Here is a 17,865-nt window from a genome sequence, read left to right as displayed (position 1 = left end):
TGTTTGATCTCATTTAGTTTTTACAACCTTCCTGTGAAAAACATTAGATCCTTGAAGAGTAATTGTGTTAGTCCTTTATCAAATGCTTTCACATTGGTCTCACCCCTGTGAATTGGTAGGTGACTTAGATATTATCCCTCTTCGATAGAAAAGTAAGCTAAGACACCCAAGAGGTTGAGTGACTTGCCTTAATTAATGACTTCTTTCATATAATATCCTCTGACTCCCCATTCTAAGGAGGTGAGAGAGGGTGAGGAGTCTTGTTTCTAGACTGCAATTTTTCTCTTAGGAAGAGGAAGAGCCGGTAGTGATAAGAGCTTTACCTGTGCCACATTATGGGGTCCCTTTTAAGCCCCAAATCTCAGAGGCAAGAACCGTGGAAATATGCGCTTTCTCTTTTGATTCTCGGGACAAAGAACGTCAGTTACAGAAGGAGAAGAAAATAAAAGAACTGCAGAAAGAAGAGGTAGGTGTTTCCATTTCTGTAAGTAGCAGAATACTATTCTTTGATCTCTCAAAGATAATCTTTGATTTTGCACTTTTAACTAGAAAATCACTGACTTCCTTTGATTCCTCTAAGAATTTTATGAGTAGAAATAGGGCAAGTAATTTTCATAACCCTTCTGGTACAAGGAAGTTAAGTGACTTGCCTATGATCATTCTGCCAGTTATTGGCGATATTGGTAGGAAAACGTAGATTTCCTTTTGACCCCATTACTTTTTCTGCTACACCATGCTGCTTTGAAAACTGGCCTTTCCTGTTTTTCAGATTCATCCAAATATTCTGGAGCAGCTATTGCTTTCTGGTGAGAGAGGCCTTATCTTAAATCTTATGTTTTCTTTTCTATTAGGTGCCCAAGTTTAAGGCACTTCCTTTGCCTCATTTTGATACCATTAACCTGCCAGAGAAGAAGGTGAAGACTGCAACCCAGATTGAGCCTTTCTGCTTGGAGACTGAAAAAAGAGGTGCTCTGAAGGCACAGACTTGGAAGCACCAGGTGGGGGATGGGGAGAGCCGCTAAAATGTTTATTGCTTGATTGTTGATTTGTTAGAATAGGTAGGCTCACTACACTGAAATTCATCTGGGAACTAACATATTGAATTATTTCAGGGGCTCTCACTCCAAATCAGGGCTGAGTAAACTTTTTCTATAAAAGACTAGATAGTAAATATTTTAGGTTTTGTAGGTTACATATGGTCTCTATTACATGTTCTGTGTGTATTGTGTGGGTGTGTGTGAACCCTTTAAAAATGTAAAAACCATTCTTGGCTCAAAGGCTGTACAAAAAGAGATTGCAAGCTGGATTTGGCCTGTAGGCTGAAGTTTGCTGATTCCTGCTCTGTGATCTGATCATCTGGGGAATGTGAGAACTGACAGGCTTCTTTAAGATCTCATCTGTTTTATCTATTAGACTGCTCATTAACTGTTCCTTCCTTTCTGTTGTGATAAGAAACAGTATAGTGAGAATAGATTCTCAATATGGTATGCTGTTTTCTCAACGTAGTGTACTATTTGCTCTTTATAGATGACAGGTGATTAAAAATAATTAATTAGTTGTTGGCTGGTTTAATGGAGATCTAATTCTGCCCTATCTGGAAAAAAATTCCCCTGAATCCCTCAGTTTGTCAGTGTTCTTATATTTTCACCACATTTTGGACTCTCTAAAAGGAGCTCTGGGCTAATCTTTGTTTATAGGCAGTCACCCCTCTTGAAGCCCAAGGGATGTGGTTGCTTACATGACTGAACGTAGGTCCTTTGTTGGTGTTGTTCTCTAAGAAAACTTAGGACTGTTGCTTTGGAATTAGGAGTAAATCTGTCTTTCAGGGACCATGACACAGAATGTCTGTGTGGGGTATTTTCCATAATAAAAAAATTTTTTTTTTATAAGTTTTGTAATTTTATTTATTTATTTATTTTCCCCCCCAAAGCCCCAGTAGATAGTTGCATGTCATAGCTGCACATCCTTCCAGTTGCTGTATGTGGGACGCGGCCTCAGCATGGCCGGAGAAGCGGTGTGTCAGTGCACGCCCGGGATCCGAACCCGAGCTGCCAGCAGCGGAGCACACGCACTTAACCGCTAAGCCACTGGGCCGGCCCTAAAATTTTTTTTTTAAGTTTTTTAGACATAGACAAAAGTAGAGAGAATAGTATAATGGATTTCCATGAACCTGTCACCTGGTTCTATAATGATCAAAACATGGAAAATCTTATTTCATCTATACTTCTATCTACTTTTCTCTACACCAGATACTTCTACCTACACAAGTTTACTTTGAAGCAAAACCTAGGTATCATCTCATTTCATCCAAAAATACTTGAGTATATATCTTTAAAATATAAAGATTAAAAAACAATAACCACAATACTATTTTCACACTTAAAAAGATGAACAGTAATCCCTTAATAGTGACAAATAGTCAGCATTCATATATCCCCAAATCTCTCATAATTTTTTAAACAGTTGAATTGTTCAAATCAGGATCCAAATAAGGTCCACATATTACATTTATTGGAAAATCTCTAAATCCCTTTTAATCTATAGGCTCCTCTGCTTGCATTTTATTTGTTGAATAAACTGGATTGTTTGTCCTAAAGGTTTTCAACCATCTGGATTTTGGTGATTGCATTCCCATGGTGTTGTTTAATATGTTCCGCTATCTCCTGTATTTCCTATAAATGAGTAGTTAAATCTAGAGGCTTGATTAAATTCTGGTAATTTTGGGGGTTGAGAGGGAGAATACTTTATAGGTGATCACATCCTGGGGTATATAATATCTGCTTGTTTATTTTTGTGATGTTAAGATAGGCCTTAAGAGTATCTTCAAGATACTTTCTAGTTCTCAGTAGAGTCAGATGTTGTCAGTCTAATAATCTACTCAGTGTAAAGTCTGTGTGAGGAGTTTTAACTGGGGTTTGTATTAAATCGTCTGCTGTCTTTATGGATGAAGCAGTTTAGATACATGAGAACTCGAGTCATTGAGGCAGCAGTCATGGAGAGTTGTGTCGTTGCTTATCTGACAGACTTTCTTTCTAACAGCTGGAGGAAGAACTGAAACAGCAGAAAGAAGCAGCTTGTTTCAAGGCTCGTCCAAACACCATCATCTGCCAGGAGCCCTTTGTTCCCAAGAAAGAGAAAAAATCCTTTGCTGGTAGTATTATATGTACCCTTGGGGGTTTGGGGCAGAATTGTAAGACTTCCTACGGGGGATGCCTGGGACTCGATTGTCAGTATAATGCTATGTCAGAAGCATTTGCCTTTAGAGGATCTAGTTTTTCTCCCCCTAAACCCACTCTTTTGCCTTTGTTGAACCCAGCAGCTATGTTGGGTTGCAGAATGTGTTAGGGCCAGATTCATAGAATAAGAGCCTGGGCAGAGCAGCTGGCATTTCAACAACAGTTATAGGCTTTCCCCACCCAGAAAGTAGCAAGTAAGTGAGGGAGGGAGAGCCAGGACTTCTTTCCGGAGTTCATCCTGAAGCAAGCCTTAGATACAAAATATTTGATTCCTTAAGCACTGGGCAAGGTGTCAGAAAATTGGGATTCTTCTCCTACATCTGTCTCAAAATCACTGTGGTTTTCAGCAAGCTATTTCACCTATGTAGGTTTTGCTTTTCTCCTAATTAGATGATTTCCAGGGGCCCTTCCAACCCCTAAAATTCTAAGACTTTGTGGTTTACTCCACCTTTACCCCAACAAGGCTGCCTTAGAGCTCAGCCTTTCTGTTGCCATGCATGGATCCATGAGGGCTAGGTTTATGCACGTCCTCCTTGTGCACCGATATTCTCTCTTTTTCTGTACTCAGAGGGCCTCTTTGGTTCTTTAGTTCAGGAACCTTTTCAGCTGGCCACTGAGAAGAGAGCCAAGGAGCGGCAGGAGCTGGAGAAGAGAATGGCTGAGGTGGAAGCTCAGAAAGCGCAGCAGTTGGAGGAGGCCAGGCAGCAGGAGGAAGAGCAGCAGAAGGAGGAGCTAGCGAGGCTGCGGAAAGAGCTGGTAACTGAGCAGCACGAGCACTGACTAGCCCGTGGTTGTCTCTGTTTTGTTTTATCTGTGCCTTGCCTTACTCCAGAAAGAATCTAAGGTGGCCTACAGGACACATCAAAGACGAATTAAAGCGGGAAATCACACAAACCAAGGGTGGTGACAAAGTTGAGACGTGAACAAGGCTAAAGATGTGAACATTGTGATCCACACACATATCTGCTAAGTTTGAGCCACGATTTTGGCCCTTTTAGTGAACCAACCTGTCAGTTACAAAACTTACAATGTTCATGACATATATACAAGCTAGTTGTTAAAAAAAAAAAATTTTATTCTTGATATTGAATTCAGACAGAATTTCTTCCAGGAATCCTCATAAGGAGGAAATCATGTGGTATAACCATGCACAGTGATGCATTCATAGGACTCTTTTTATTTATTTAACTTATTTTTATTATTTGGTTAAGGCTTAAGAAAGCCAATGTGTTTTACAATTAGACAAGAATACATAGGTAGGGAAGGACATGGGAGTTGTGTGGCAACTGTATTTTCATTTTCCTCTTAATACTTCTCTCAAATTCCTTGGGTTATAGTGCATATCGGTCCAGGTGACCCTCCATGCCAACACTAGCATAATGATTTAGAAGTTAGTTATCCAAAAAGAAAGCTTAATTCACATTAAGGACCTTTTACTAGGAGGGCAGCAAGCCACGTTAACTGCATTAATGAAGAACACAGTTATAGATGGAACTTCATATGATTAATAAATGAATGAATATAGGGGCCAGCCCGGTGGCGCAAGTGGTTAAGTGTGTGAGCTCCACTGCGGCGGGCCGCCGGTTCGGATCCTGGGTGCGCACCGACGCACCACTTGGCAAGCCATGCTGTGGCGGTGTCCCATATAAAGTGGAGGAAGATGGGCATGGATGTTAGCCCGAGGCCAGTCTTCCCCAGCAAAAAGAGGAGGATTGGCAGATGTTAGCTCAGGGCCGATCTTCCTCACAAAAAAAAATAAAATAAAAGGATGAATATAGAAATACATAAGTTGTTGAGGTTTTGTCTAAAAGTGCTAGGCCAGCAGCTGATACAGCTGTTGGCAGGGGTGACTGTGGCTGCAGGAAGGCTCTAAGGACAAACTATTAAAGGGACTAGCTTCTTGGCAAAATCCAAGCTACCATTTTCTGATTGGATGAAAAAACAATACAGTCCTCACTCCAGATATACTCCCAAAACCAGTCTTTTTTCCAGCCTCAAGTTCTTTGATTTTTCTTCAACACTTGGTACCTGTCTCTTGTGTTTGTCCCCATCATAGAGCTATTTCTTACAGCGATTCTCAGTGTGAGCTGATGGCCACATTCTAAAGCACAGTTCAGTCAATACTAGTTAGCTCTCTACTAATCTGCCTTGATTCAGGGTTGATTTTAGACTGCCCAGAAGGATGGATGGGACAATGCCTTCTCTCAGCAACACTTTCTGGTTATTGTGTTTTTTGTCCATGCTTTTGGTGAATATTAAGTCTCAGTAAGCTTAAGATTGTACTCTGGCAAATTCTTACTATGTATCTCTTCTCTGCTGCAATTGAGCACAGCCCCATTACACCCTACTAATAAACAATCAAACTGGAGATAGGTTTGACATTCTTCAATGCAAGCTGAGAGACCCAACAAGACCTAAATAGAAACCTACTTGGTTGGGTTCCAAAGCTCATGTGCTTTTTCATGATAGTGTTGCTTTTTTTTTTTTCTTTGAATTAGTGACGGATTTGTAAAACTACACAAAAGTTTTCTCAAGAAGAAAAAATAAAAACAATTATAAGTGTAGTTCTCTAACATCCTTATCAGTGGTAACTTTATTTTCCTCACTCGGCAGGTGCATAAGGCAAATCCAATACGAAAGTACCAGAGTGTGGAGATCAAGTCAAGTGGCCAGTCTCTGACTGTGCCCGTATCTCCCAATTTCTCCACTCGTTTCCACTGCTAAACTCAGCTGGGAGCTGCAGATGCCACCTGGGAACAAGAGCTGCTCTTTCTATCAACCAGGGGCCTTCTTTCTCTGTCACTGGGGTGTGGAGAGAACCCATTTCTCCAGACTTTTACGTACCCGCGCCCAACAGAGCATACCTAACAAGTGTGGACTCCAATTTTGCTGAGAATTGTTTTCATTATTGAGGCTAATGATGAAACTCAACTCATGTATGTCTCCATCAGACTCCATGTAGTTATTTCCTTTGGACCATCATTTAACCTTTATTATGAGTCTTAACTCTAACTAGAATTTAAAGTCTCTGTATCAGCACAGTGTAATTTCTATTGCCCCTTCCCTTCCTCCCTTTTTTTCTATTTTAATCAGAAAATAAAGATAGTTAAATACTGAGGTAGGATTTAAGTCATGGCTTACATGAGGAGCAATCAGTATATTAGATTCTTTTCTCTGCACAAAATGAATTTAAACTTAAGGAGACCTTCACTACGAGGGGGGAAGGCCTCGTTAACTGCATACGGAAGGAGAAGTCTGCGTGACTGGGAACCTCACAGCCATCGGCAAGCTTTGGGCAGAGCTGCTGGTAAGGTACATTCTTCCCCCGTCGGTGCTGATAATAACAGAGAATGCCGTGCAGCTCTCACTTGAAGTCCTCTAGCAACCTGGACTGGAATAAATGTTTGTCTTCCCCTCCTTGATTTTGTTAATGTTTGTCTTCCCCTTCTTGATTTTGTTATTTGATGTTTTTAAATCTGTCAAGTCCCTTTGGAGGTCACATCTTATTGGGAAAATGGGTACTTTGAGAGGAGGGTCCAGGAACTTTTAAAAGCACAGGCTCTGTCTTTAAAGGAAAGTGCTTTGTAAATTTTTTCTGTCTTATTCAGAATGTCCTTCCATATTTTGTTAACTCCCTCTCAGGAACCCTTCTGGAAGGCAGTCATGTGTGTTAGACTTTCACACAGATTATGCCTTCTTCCCTAAATGTGCTTTTTCTCATCTGGTAAACTCTTCCTTATAAGACTCAGCTCAAATGAAATCTTTTTCATAAATCCTTCCTTGACCATCTGACCTCCTCAGGTAAGGATGATCACTTCCTTCTTTGTGCCTCCTGAATGTTTCTTGTGTATATCTCTAGTAGAATAATGATACCACTGAGTTACTTGTGCTCGTTCACAAATTATAGAGATGCAGATATCTAAAATTATCTTAGTCCTTTGAAGACAAAAATTACCTTAGTCACCTCTGTAGTTCTCTTAGCTGGCACAGAATATGCTAGGTCCATGTTAAATAGTGTATTTTCTTTTGGACTTGACATAATTTATGAATTCTACTCTGTACCAGTCATCTACTTCTGTGCCAGGAGCTATAAAAGCATCCATATTCTGTCCAGGCCAGTCCTAGGCACCATACGTGATATTAAACTTATTTTATATTCCTTTTGTTGATTCATTCAGTAAGCACTATGTACAAGCCACTGTAGAGTCAGTGATGGATGACAAAGCATGATATGATTTGCAGATCCCTGGGCCTCCTGAAGGCCCACAAACTGATGCAAAATGCAGTTCCTTTGTTCATTTTGTAGAGGTATATGGTATACAGTTCCATAACTGCTTATGTAGTTCATTTAACAAATATTTATTTGGTGCTACCTATATACACCTTGACACTGTTCTAGTCTCTGGGAATACAGCAATGAACAGAAATCGAAGACCTTGCCTTCATGGAGCTTGTCTGAGGAGGGGAGACAGACAATAAGCAAGTAACTGTTCTCATCTGTCAAGTGATAAATGTTTTTCTGACTGACTGCTGTGTGGAGAATAGACTGGGATGGGGAGTGAGGGGCATGTGAGATTGGAAACAGGAAGGTGAGGAGGTTTTTGCTGTTGTCCAGGTGAGAGCTGATAGTGGCTTGGGCTAGGGTGGTAGCAGTAGAGGTGGTGAGAAACGGTTGGATTCTGAATGTAGTTTGAAGTTGTAACTGACAAGACTTGCTAACAGAGTAGACGTGGAGAGTGAGAGAAAGTGGTTAAGGAGGGCACCCATATCAGCCCCAAATAGACAGAGTTCTCCATCCCTTGTACTGTGAGAAATCTAGTTCTACCGCAGTCCTCATATCTCTTGTGGATTGTTGGGGGACTTTCATTTTTTTCTGGTCACCTTTTGCTTTGGTTTTTCCACTTCTGTTCATCCCTTGATCCCCTCTCTGCATCTGTCCTGTGTTGCTTTTCTCCCTCTCTTGTATCAGCAGTTCCCTGACAGTTCATTATCATTCGTATATTTCATCTGGTGTCATTTTTTCATATATTTCATCGATTTTTTGTTTTTGGTTGTTTCAGGTAGGAGAATAAATCCAGCCCTCAACTTGGGGATTTTGGAAAACGTGTTATTGAGAATTGTGGACCTATGGGATCCTTCTACCCCATTTGCTCCATTGTGAATCACCCCCTCCAGACACACACACGTCAGGGTGGTAACGTATGGCAGTCTGTTAGAGGCAACAGGGAGGGATTACATTACTTCAGAGCAAATAGCTCAAAATCAAGACGTAGATATTCATTACCTCTTGCTTCCCAGAATTTCTCAATTTCCCGGTGGCTATCTATGCCTCCTCAGCACAGTCTGTCTAGTATTGAGTCCTCTCTTTGGGACCACCTCACATGACCTACATTTTTCTAGTATAGCCTCCCATTTCCCCTGAAATTCAAACTCTCTGCTTTTATTTACAGAGAAATTCAGGTTCTTTATCCCTTCAGGCCATGTCCTAGAGGGAACCTCTCTTTCAACACTCAGAGGTCACTTCAGAATTTTCCTAAACAAAGAACATGTCCTCTGACAGGAATTTACTGAATTCTGCTGAGAAATTTGGCTGTCACACTTTGCTTGGTTATTTGCAAAGCTTCTACCACACGCACACACACAGATTGTTGGAATTCCCACAATTTCTGGGAAGGACTCTCTGTTTTCAGTGTTATTTTGACTTGGTTGTGGTTTCCCATTGCTAATAGTCTTGTGCTAATTAATATAAGATTACTGCTCACTTTCACTTCAGTTGATGGTTTTGTTCTTGTGTAACTGCCTTGTTGCTATCTTGACTGCTCTTTTATTCCTTACTGGTTCTTTTCCATAGAGTTTTGTCTCTGGAAAGTGGAGCTTGAGTGGTAGACAGGTTGCAGTTGCTCAAGCATTTAACAGAGATGAGACCTGTGCACAGATAATTATAACACAGATAGGATATGATTGAGTAACGTGAGACAGACAGAAAAAGTACTATGGGAGTTTAAGATTCTTGTTGGAGGTGAGATTGCAGTTCTTAAAGATGTTTCTTTTTTAAAGTAATAGATATGAAAGTAGTACTGCCTTTTGGAAACAATTGAAACAATATAGTCTATATAAAATAAAACATGGAAGTCTCCTTACTTTGCCTCCTCCCATTCCCCAGGAGGAACCCCTTGTTAACAGTTGTGTATTCTTCCAGATTTTTTTTCATTTGTTTTTTTGTGAGGAAGATTGGCCCTGAGCTAACATCTGTGCCAATCTTCCTCTGTTTTGTACTTGGGACTCTGTCATAGCATGGCTTGATGAGCTGTGTGTAGGTCCGTGCCTGGGATCTGAACCCGTGAACCCTGGGCTGCTGAAGCGGAGCGCGTGAGCTTAACCACTAGACAACCAGGCTGGCCCCCAGAATGTTTTTTATGTACACACACAGATTTATAGAGTATTTTTCTTTTTTCATAACAATAAGATTCTAGCATTCTGCATTTGTTTTTAATTTTAATTTGTTGTTTGAAATGTTATGGATTCACATCGTTCAAAATGCAAAAGCTACAAAGGTAAAGTCTTCCACCTTTTCCCCCGGAACCGCTCAGTTCCCCTCCCCAGAGACAGTCAGTGCTGCCAGGTATATTCTCTTCCAGGGACAGCTTCTGCATATACGTATTCCCACCCCTTTCTTTTTATTTTTACACAAATAGTGTCATCTTTACTCTCTGTACCTTGCTCGTTTCATATGTGTTCTGCATTGAATGATGTGGTTCAGGTGCTACCTTGGGCATGTCCTGGGCTCCTCCCTGACTGAAGTGTGAAGCCTCTTATGAGAATCTAGTGACGTGGAGGGAGACCTGTAGTGGGGTCTAGTTCCTCCGCATGAAATCCTGGGCTAGTGACCTGAGGTCCCAAGGACTCAGGACAGGTCAGCAACACCTGGTCTTTTAGCTCCTCCTGGCTTAGCTGAGTGTTGGGGGCTTATTGGCTTGACTCTCTTGTTAAACCTGTGTATCCCCTTAGATAAATCTTGACATTGCTTCCTTTTCACTTCTCTGCCTAATCTTGTCTGCTTAGGAGGTTCCTCATTGCTGAGAGTAGCAGTTAAAAAAGCTGTTAGCCACGTGGCTGTGCTCCTATTTCTGCACTGGCAGGCTGAGTTACAGCTTCGTGGTTTGGATCCAGGTAGGAATTGGTCAACATTCTGAATCCTGAGCTGCCATCTGCCTTGCAGCCTGCTGGGATGCTCAGTTTAGACAACATATAAAGTTTCCTGGACACGAGACAAACCCAGGCCTATGGAAAGAGCAGGAAGGTTAAAGGGCATGGTACTTTGAGCAGTGACGAAGGCGTAACCAGGGAGCTGACGTGTTTGCTCCAACGCCAAGAATTCCAGGACAATTTGTTGTCCATCTGAAGCCAGTATAGTTGCTACAAAAAAGAAGCCCAAGGACAGAAACATATTTTTTCCTTGTTTCCTTTGTTTTCCTGCATATCCAATCTGTTTTCTAGTGCTTAGTGAAGGTTACTGACATTGAAAATGTCTGATGGTATTTGCTCCTCTCTTTCTTGCAAGAGAATAAGAAGCTGGGCTCAGGTCAAAGCATGGCTCATATGTACTGAAGGTATCAGCTTCCTGAAAGGGCTTGACAAATGCTGACATTCCACTTGGAGAAACCATAGTTGGAGGGGCAGGGGTAAAAAAGGTTTAGGAAAATACTAGGTTTTATCAGGAAATATTTCACCAGACTAGGCCTGACCTAAAGGCATCAATTGCCCTCTCCCTTTTTCTTAAAATTTTATTAGACAGAAAGGAAATAAAAACCGGCCTGTCTATTCTGCCGAGACCCACGTAGTTATGGGACTGCTGTCCCAAAATATCACAGGTGGGCATGTGAAGGGGCTAAGAATTGTAGCCAGGTGCTGTTGCCCAGCTGGTTTTGGCACTGATGGTGTTCTCAGGTCTTTCAGGAGTAAGGGTGGGAGACATAGTTTTCAGTGGGTCAAGGTACTAAATAGTCAATGGTTGTAAATTGTGATATTGTAAGCAGTTTGGGGCAGCATTGTTCAAGCTTGCTTGGTGGTAAGGAGAGATGAAAAGTCTCTAGGCTGACACTGCCATACTCCCCCTCAAGAGCATAGACGCACACTCAGTCATACAGATAACCGACTAAGTGACTAGAAAGTGACTTTGAATTTGCTCCATGCAAAAATATCAACTGGGTTTTGCAATATGCTTGTTTTCAGCTTTTAAATTGGGATTTATTGTTAATTATATACAGTTCAGAAAATACCTGGTAATAGAAAGAAAGAAAAAACATCCATCACCCACCTTGAACACTGGTGCTTCTTTGTATAATCTATTTTTTTCTTGTGTTAAACTTCAGCCTGTTTTTCTACATTGTAGGGTTTTTCTGTATATATATATGTTTTGCTTTTTTCACTTAGCATAGTAGTAACTCAAATATTTTTCCTACATTACTGCATACTTTGTAAATACCAATTTTAATAGCAGCATACTATTCCATTGTTCTGAGTTTGCTTCTGCCTGTTGAAAATGCTTGTTTTGCAAAGGATTTTTCTAGACTCTATAGGACAGATTTGTTCATCCCTCTAATATATCATGTCTGCCTCTAAACTTTAAATGGCTGTTTCAAACCATTTATCAGTCAATCTTTGTAATTAAAATATTAAAAGGATATATAAGCCCCTCAAAAGCAGAGTTAATGACATTCTGGCATACACATTTGCAAAATGGAAAGCTCCTTTTGGCTAATGTGATGTCAATGTTACTGTCACTCATGCCCAATGAAAAAATTTGTTTATTGGCCTTTAGCAAAGCCTTTCTGGAGAGAACTCTAGTTATGTTATCTTAAAGTCTTGGAACCCTACGTTTTCAGACAGACTTACACATGCATTATTGTCTCGAAGCCTTCAGATCAGATTTGGGAGCCCTTTGTCTTTTTTAACTCTATCTGGGGCTGTGATGTGTCTTTTGGGACTACCAGGGAAAGAGAATATAATCTTGCTTCTGTCACTAACACACTGGGTGAGCTGTAACAAGTCACTCCCCTTTCCTGGACCTCAGTTGCCATATCTGTCAAACGAGGAGACTGAACTAGAAAGATTAATAAGGCTCTTTCCAGCTTGAATATTTGAAGAAATTTTTCTATAAATATAAATATGCCATACCAGGCATATTTATATTTTTCTGTAGCCAGCTGCTCAATCACTGCAAGAGGGCACCTCTAGCAAGCTCTTCTGCCCCTGGATTGCCATTTGAACTTCAATGAAGTATGTTGGAGACCAGTGTGGTATCTCGTTGAGGACTTTCCAAGAGTTGTTCTGGAAGCGGAAATCTAGCCCAGATCGCTCCAGGGGACTAATCCCTGAATAACGTCCTCTGACACACACACATATTTTCTAATGTTTCTCTTGACCTTGGAACCGGTTAAAGACTGCACAGAATGTTCAATGAATTCTTACAGACAGTGCAAGGAAGTCCCTCCCATCCTTGGCTTTTCCAGGATGTGAGGCTGTCTAGTCATGGTTCTTCTATTGTTGGAGGCAGTTTAAGGACATCACAGTAAAACCTTGCCTTGCTGCTCTTCTTTTTCTCTTCACCACAATTCAGTTTTTACAGTGTTTGTGGTCAAAGGGACTTGGATTGTTTTGGGATCATTGTCATGGGGTTTAGGAGGAACACAAAATTATTTGGTGGAATGAGCCCTAGATTGGGAATTGGGAGAGTGGCTGGCTTCTGGCTTTGTGACCTTGAGCATGTCATTTGAAATCTCTAGGCTCAATTTCCTCATGTTAGAAGTTAGAACGGTTTCCGAAAGGACGTTTCCTCCAGCTCTCTGGATGAGAATTTGCTCCCAGCTTTAACATGGTCCAAAGGCACTCCGTGCAGCACTTATTCATTCCTCTTGGTCAGTGTGACCACGCTTGAGTCATATATTCAGTATTGACAATGGGTATATGTCACCAGGGGTTGCCAAAAGCCCCTTCTGTTTACCCAAAGCTAACAACCGGACAGGACAGGGCCAGCAGGTGCTAGTTAACAACCTGTGAAAGGATCAGGGAGGCTTCTCAGGGAGGAGGCTCCATAAGAGCTTGTGCAAGCAAGAAAGGCAAGGGATTCAGGTTGTGCTTGTAGAAATCTCATTCTTACTGGCTGGAGGTTGATGTCTATGCTGTAGGCTCACTGATTCTTATTCGCTCCTTAGCCTTTTTCTCTCATTTGTGGTAATTTGTTACTGCAGCAATAGAAAACTAATACAGGAAGCAACTCAGAGCAAGCAGCTAGTCAGATTGGAGCTGACTCCAATCTGCTGACCCTCCCCCTTCACTAAACAGCTTAACTTGAAACACTAGCTGTACTGATTGAGTCTAAGTATTTCTGTGTTTTCTTCTTACATATGCCAAAACACTCCTACTACCCAGAGGCCTCATGAAAATTGTAAGGAATCAGCAGGCTGGCAGCTCAGCAACTTGGGCTAGGGGACTTTTTTCTAGGGCAGTGGTCCTCAGAGTATGGTCTGCAGACCAGCAGATCAGCATTACCAGGACTAGAAATGCAAATTCTCCAACCCCACTCCAGACCTCCTGAGTCAGACACTCTGGATGTGGGGCCCAGCAATGGGTGTTTTAAGAAGCCCTCCAGGGGACTGCGATGCATGCCCAAGTGTGAGGACCACTGTGCCATAAGAGGGACCTGCAGGTCCTGAGGGACAACAGGTCTCCCAACTCAGGGGAGCCAGCAGCCATCTTGTTCTGTGACCCTCAGTGCCCAGGACAAACAGGAGCTGATCTGGAGGGCCAGAACACTCCTCCCCACCAGAGCTCCCTGGGGAGTCATCTTTGTGCAGTCTGTTCATGTTACACGGGAGAGCTGCTGAGTTTGTTGAGTAGGTATTTATCTCCTTAGCCAAGACTCCACTACCAGAATGAAGATGGAGGGAAGAATACTTTTCCGTATGTCCTTCCAACAAGTCATATGACAGATGAGGAAACTGAGGCTCAAAGTTTAAGTTACTTTCCCAAAGTCACACTGCTAGTAAGTGGCAGAGTCAGAATTTGGATCCAGGTCTGTCTGCCCTCAGGTGCCCTTTCCAGCACACCAGTTGCATCCCTGAGTGGAACCAGCTGTAAGAGATGGGCATTCTCAAGAGCTCCTGGCTCTTTTTGGAATTGAGTGACACTCCATCAAAGACCCCTGGATGAAGAAAAGATTGTTTCTGTCACCCTACAGGGCCAGCAACTCGGGACTTTGGAGCAAGTGTCTTGTGAAGGTTGCAGTTTGGGCTGGAGCCCTCAATGAACTCTTGACCTTGCTATGGGAACCTCGGCTAAGCTTTCCTGAGGCTGGGAGGCAGATCCTCTCCTCCATTGCACACAGCAGGCATCTCCTCAGACCGTGCCGGATGCTTGGGTTCCTGTCAGAGATGTGGCAGCTGCCAGCCAATTAAGTCACAAGCCTCGGCAGGCCTGAATGATAGCCAAGGTGGTCAAAGGGCCAAGTAACTGCAGCCAGGAGTTGCTTCGCCCTGGCCCACTCCTCATCCTTTAATTAGGACACCCCCCCACCATCCCAGACAGGACCCTCTTCTCCCAGCAGCCACTCAGAGCTCGCCATGCACCCTCTGGTTCTTATGCTAACCCAGTTTAGCAAACGGACCTGAAGTTTTATAAATAGCACAATGGTAGGCCAGGAAGCTGTCCTGTGCAACAGGACAAAACATACATTCCCTGTTTTTTGAGCCGTTTCCTGGGATCGTGTGACAGGAGTGACTTCTTGTGCAGATTAAGTCGATTACTCCCAACTCCGGGGTCTGTGCTCTGTACTTGGGTCTTGCTTTTGCTTTTTTATGTGTTTGCATTTGTCTCCTGCCCCCAGTGGCCCTGCCTTCCTGAGGTGGTGCTTCCAAGTCTGTTCCTGGGACGTTTCCTGTTCTTGGAACAGCTGCACCAGCCTGGGGTACCCTCCTGCTACTTGATCCTATAGGGAGGTGTCCAGTGGCCGTGGGCAATTTTCAGATGACCTTGTTCCTCTGACGTCATTAGATAGCTATTTTTGGCTTCTCTGTTTATGCTGCAGAGAAGTTGGGCTGGGATGGGGGAGAGACAGAAAGTGAAGGAGATGCTGGTCTTGGTTTCCCATTGTCCCAGGGCCCTACCCAAGTAGGAGCATTTATTCTTCAGCATTTATACAGCACCTACTGAATGTCAGGCCCTGGGGCTATGAAGTTGATTCATAGTCTAAGTATTCACTCATGAGTTCCTTTTCAGTGGGCATTTACTTTGTGGTTGGAGTAGTAATTAAGCATGAGGGCTCTGGAGCCAGACGGCTTGGGTTTGAATTCCAGTCCCACTGGAATACTATCTCTGAAACCTTGGGCAAGTTACTTCTCTGTGCCTCAGTTTCCTCTTGGAAATGGGAATGATAATAGTATCTACCTCATTAGGTTGCTATGAAGATTAAAGGAGTTAATATCTGTCTGGCATATAGTAAATACACAATAAATACTAGTGGCTATTACTATTGACAGCAGCACCACTTTTTGTACTAGGTCCTTGGGATACAAAGTTGACCGACATGGTCTCTGTTCTGAGCTGGCATCTGGATCTCTAGAGCCCCAGATACTGGGACAATGCGCACAGTCAATACAGCAAGTCAGAACAGAACACAATACCTGCCATGTGCACTGCTTTACCCTAACCTGTGGGGGCATTCCAGGGAAACAAGGTGAGGTTGCTGTCCTGGGAGAGCCTCAGAGCAGTGCCTCTCAACCCTGACTGCACACCAGAATCTTCTGGGGAGATTTAAAAAATACCAACATTCTGGGCCCCACCTCCAAATGTTCTGAGTTAATTGGTCTGAGCTCAGGAGGGTCTCAGCCTTCCCAAGTTGTAAAAGCTCTCCAGGCATTTCTCATGTGTGTCAGGCTTGAGAAGCATGGCCCGGGCTCTAGAGGGATATGTGACCCGGAAGTACTCTGCCGGCTGCACAGGCGGGACTCCATCAGGAGTGCCTCAAAGCTGCCCCTCTGACTCGGGGGTTCTCAGACGTGGGTGTGCATGAAAACCACCTGAAATGCTGGTTATAGAGATAGATTCCGGGAGCCCCATTCCAAGGAGGATTCCAAGGATCATTTTAAACAAACTCTGGGGCCTAGGCATTGAGGAAGCCTGCCATAGCCATGTCTTCAGCTGAGAAGTCATCCCTGACTATCAGTCCCAAAGACTCCGCCTCTGAAATCCCTTAGTATTTTATATCTCATATAAGCTCTTAGCACTTTCTGTCTCAAATTGTAGAAATCTGTGTCCATATTGATATGTTTCTAATTATTTATCAATCTGCTCAGAGTTACAAATGGTCATTTCAAAAAAATTGGAAAATCCAAAGAATAAAAATCATCTCCACTCCCACACCCGTTAATATGTATATTTATATCCCTTCAGACATTTTCTCTATAAATGTTTTTTTTGTGTGTGTGTGTGAGGAAGATCAGCCCTGAGTTAACATCCATGCTAATCCTCTTTGCTGAGGAAGACCAGCTCTGAGCTAACATCTATTGCCAATCCTCCTCCCCCCCCCGCCCCCGGCCCAAAGCCCCAGTAGATAGTTGTATGTCATAGTTGCTGATCCTTCTAGTTGCTGTATGTGGGACGCGGCCTCAACATGGCCAGAGAAACGGTCCGTCGGTGCACACCCGGGATCCGAACCCAGGCTATCAGTAGCGGAGCGTGTGCACTTAACCGCTAAGCCACGGGCCGGCCCGGTCTATAAATGTTTTTGTTAAAGGATCCTACTTCATGAATGATTTTACAATCTTTTTCACCTAAAATGCACTATGTAGGGCCGGCCCCGTGGCTTAGTGGTTAAGTGCGCGTGCTCCGCTGCTGGCGGCCCGGGTTCGGATCGCCGGCGCGCACTGACGCGCCACTTCTACGGCCATGCTGAGGCCGCGTCCCATGTACAGCAACTGGAAGGATGTGCAGCTATGGCATACAACTGTCTACTGGGGCTTTGGGGGAAAAAATAAAAAATTATAAAATAAAAAAAATAAAAATAAAATGCACTATGTGATGATTCTATAGCTTGTCCTCAACTTCATCTCTTGTGTCCCTAAAGTGACCAGTTTAGTCGTTGCCACAGAGTAGAGCATTCTGTAAACAATCTTAGCAATAAAACTCTACAATTCTGGGACAAAACAATGTGTCATTTGAGCTCCCAGAGAAATCAGCATCCAACTTGTCACACAGAGTTGACCACAGACCTCTGCTTAGTGGCCTTGGGTCTGCTGTAAGGAAGCAGCCTTACCCAGGGCTTTCCCAGAGACCCAGGAGGGTTTGCCAAAGCCCCGGGCTTCGGGGCCCAAGGTGGGAGAGGGCAGGAGAAAACAGCCCTGAGAGGCTCCCATATCAGCACCAGAGGAAAGTTGTGAGGGGAGCTGGCTGACTGCTCTCTGGAGTCAGAAAGCTCGTTGCTCAACTCCCTGGATTTTCCATCACAGACGAATGGGAGAGGGTCAGGCTGGGAAATGTCTCCTCTGAACAGGTCCTTTTAAAGCCTCTTGGCTGGATCAATTTCCTCCCAGGAGCCAGGGAAGCAGTGCCAGGGTGGAGTTAACTCCTCCAC

The 17,865-nt window shown here is 43.1% G+C and overlaps 1 protein-coding gene across 7 annotated transcripts in view; it reads left to right on the top strand.

The window, feature by feature from the left end:
- TPX2 (TPX2 microtubule nucleation factor) overlaps positions 1-6,353 on the top strand; it is a 50,412-nt gene extending 44,059 nt beyond the window's left edge. For 6 of the 7 annotated variants that reach the window (XM_058562977.1, XM_058562974.1, XM_058562975.1 and 3 more), the window contains 5 exons: positions 290-466; positions 852-998; positions 3,040-3,151; positions 3,805-3,992; positions 5,850-6,353. In XM_058562977.1, coding sequence (XP_058418960.1) covers positions 290-466; positions 852-998; positions 3,040-3,151; positions 3,805-3,992; positions 5,850-5,960 — 735 coding nt within the window. In that variant the 3' untranslated portion in view covers positions 5,961-6,353. The remainder of the gene's footprint in view (positions 1-289; positions 467-851; positions 999-3,039; positions 3,152-3,804; positions 3,993-5,849) is intronic. The other variant, XM_058562981.1, reaches the window with a different exon arrangement.
- Positions 6,354-17,865: the final 11,512 nt, after the last annotated feature.

The sequence above is a fragment of the Diceros bicornis genome, chromosome 19, assembly GCF_020826845.1.
Source record: "Diceros bicornis minor isolate mBicDic1 chromosome 19, mDicBic1.mat.cur, whole genome shotgun sequence".
Classification (NCBI taxonomy): domain Eukaryota; kingdom Metazoa; phylum Chordata; class Mammalia; order Perissodactyla; family Rhinocerotidae; genus Diceros; species Diceros bicornis.
This window is presented reverse-complemented; position numbering and strand designations above follow the sequence as displayed.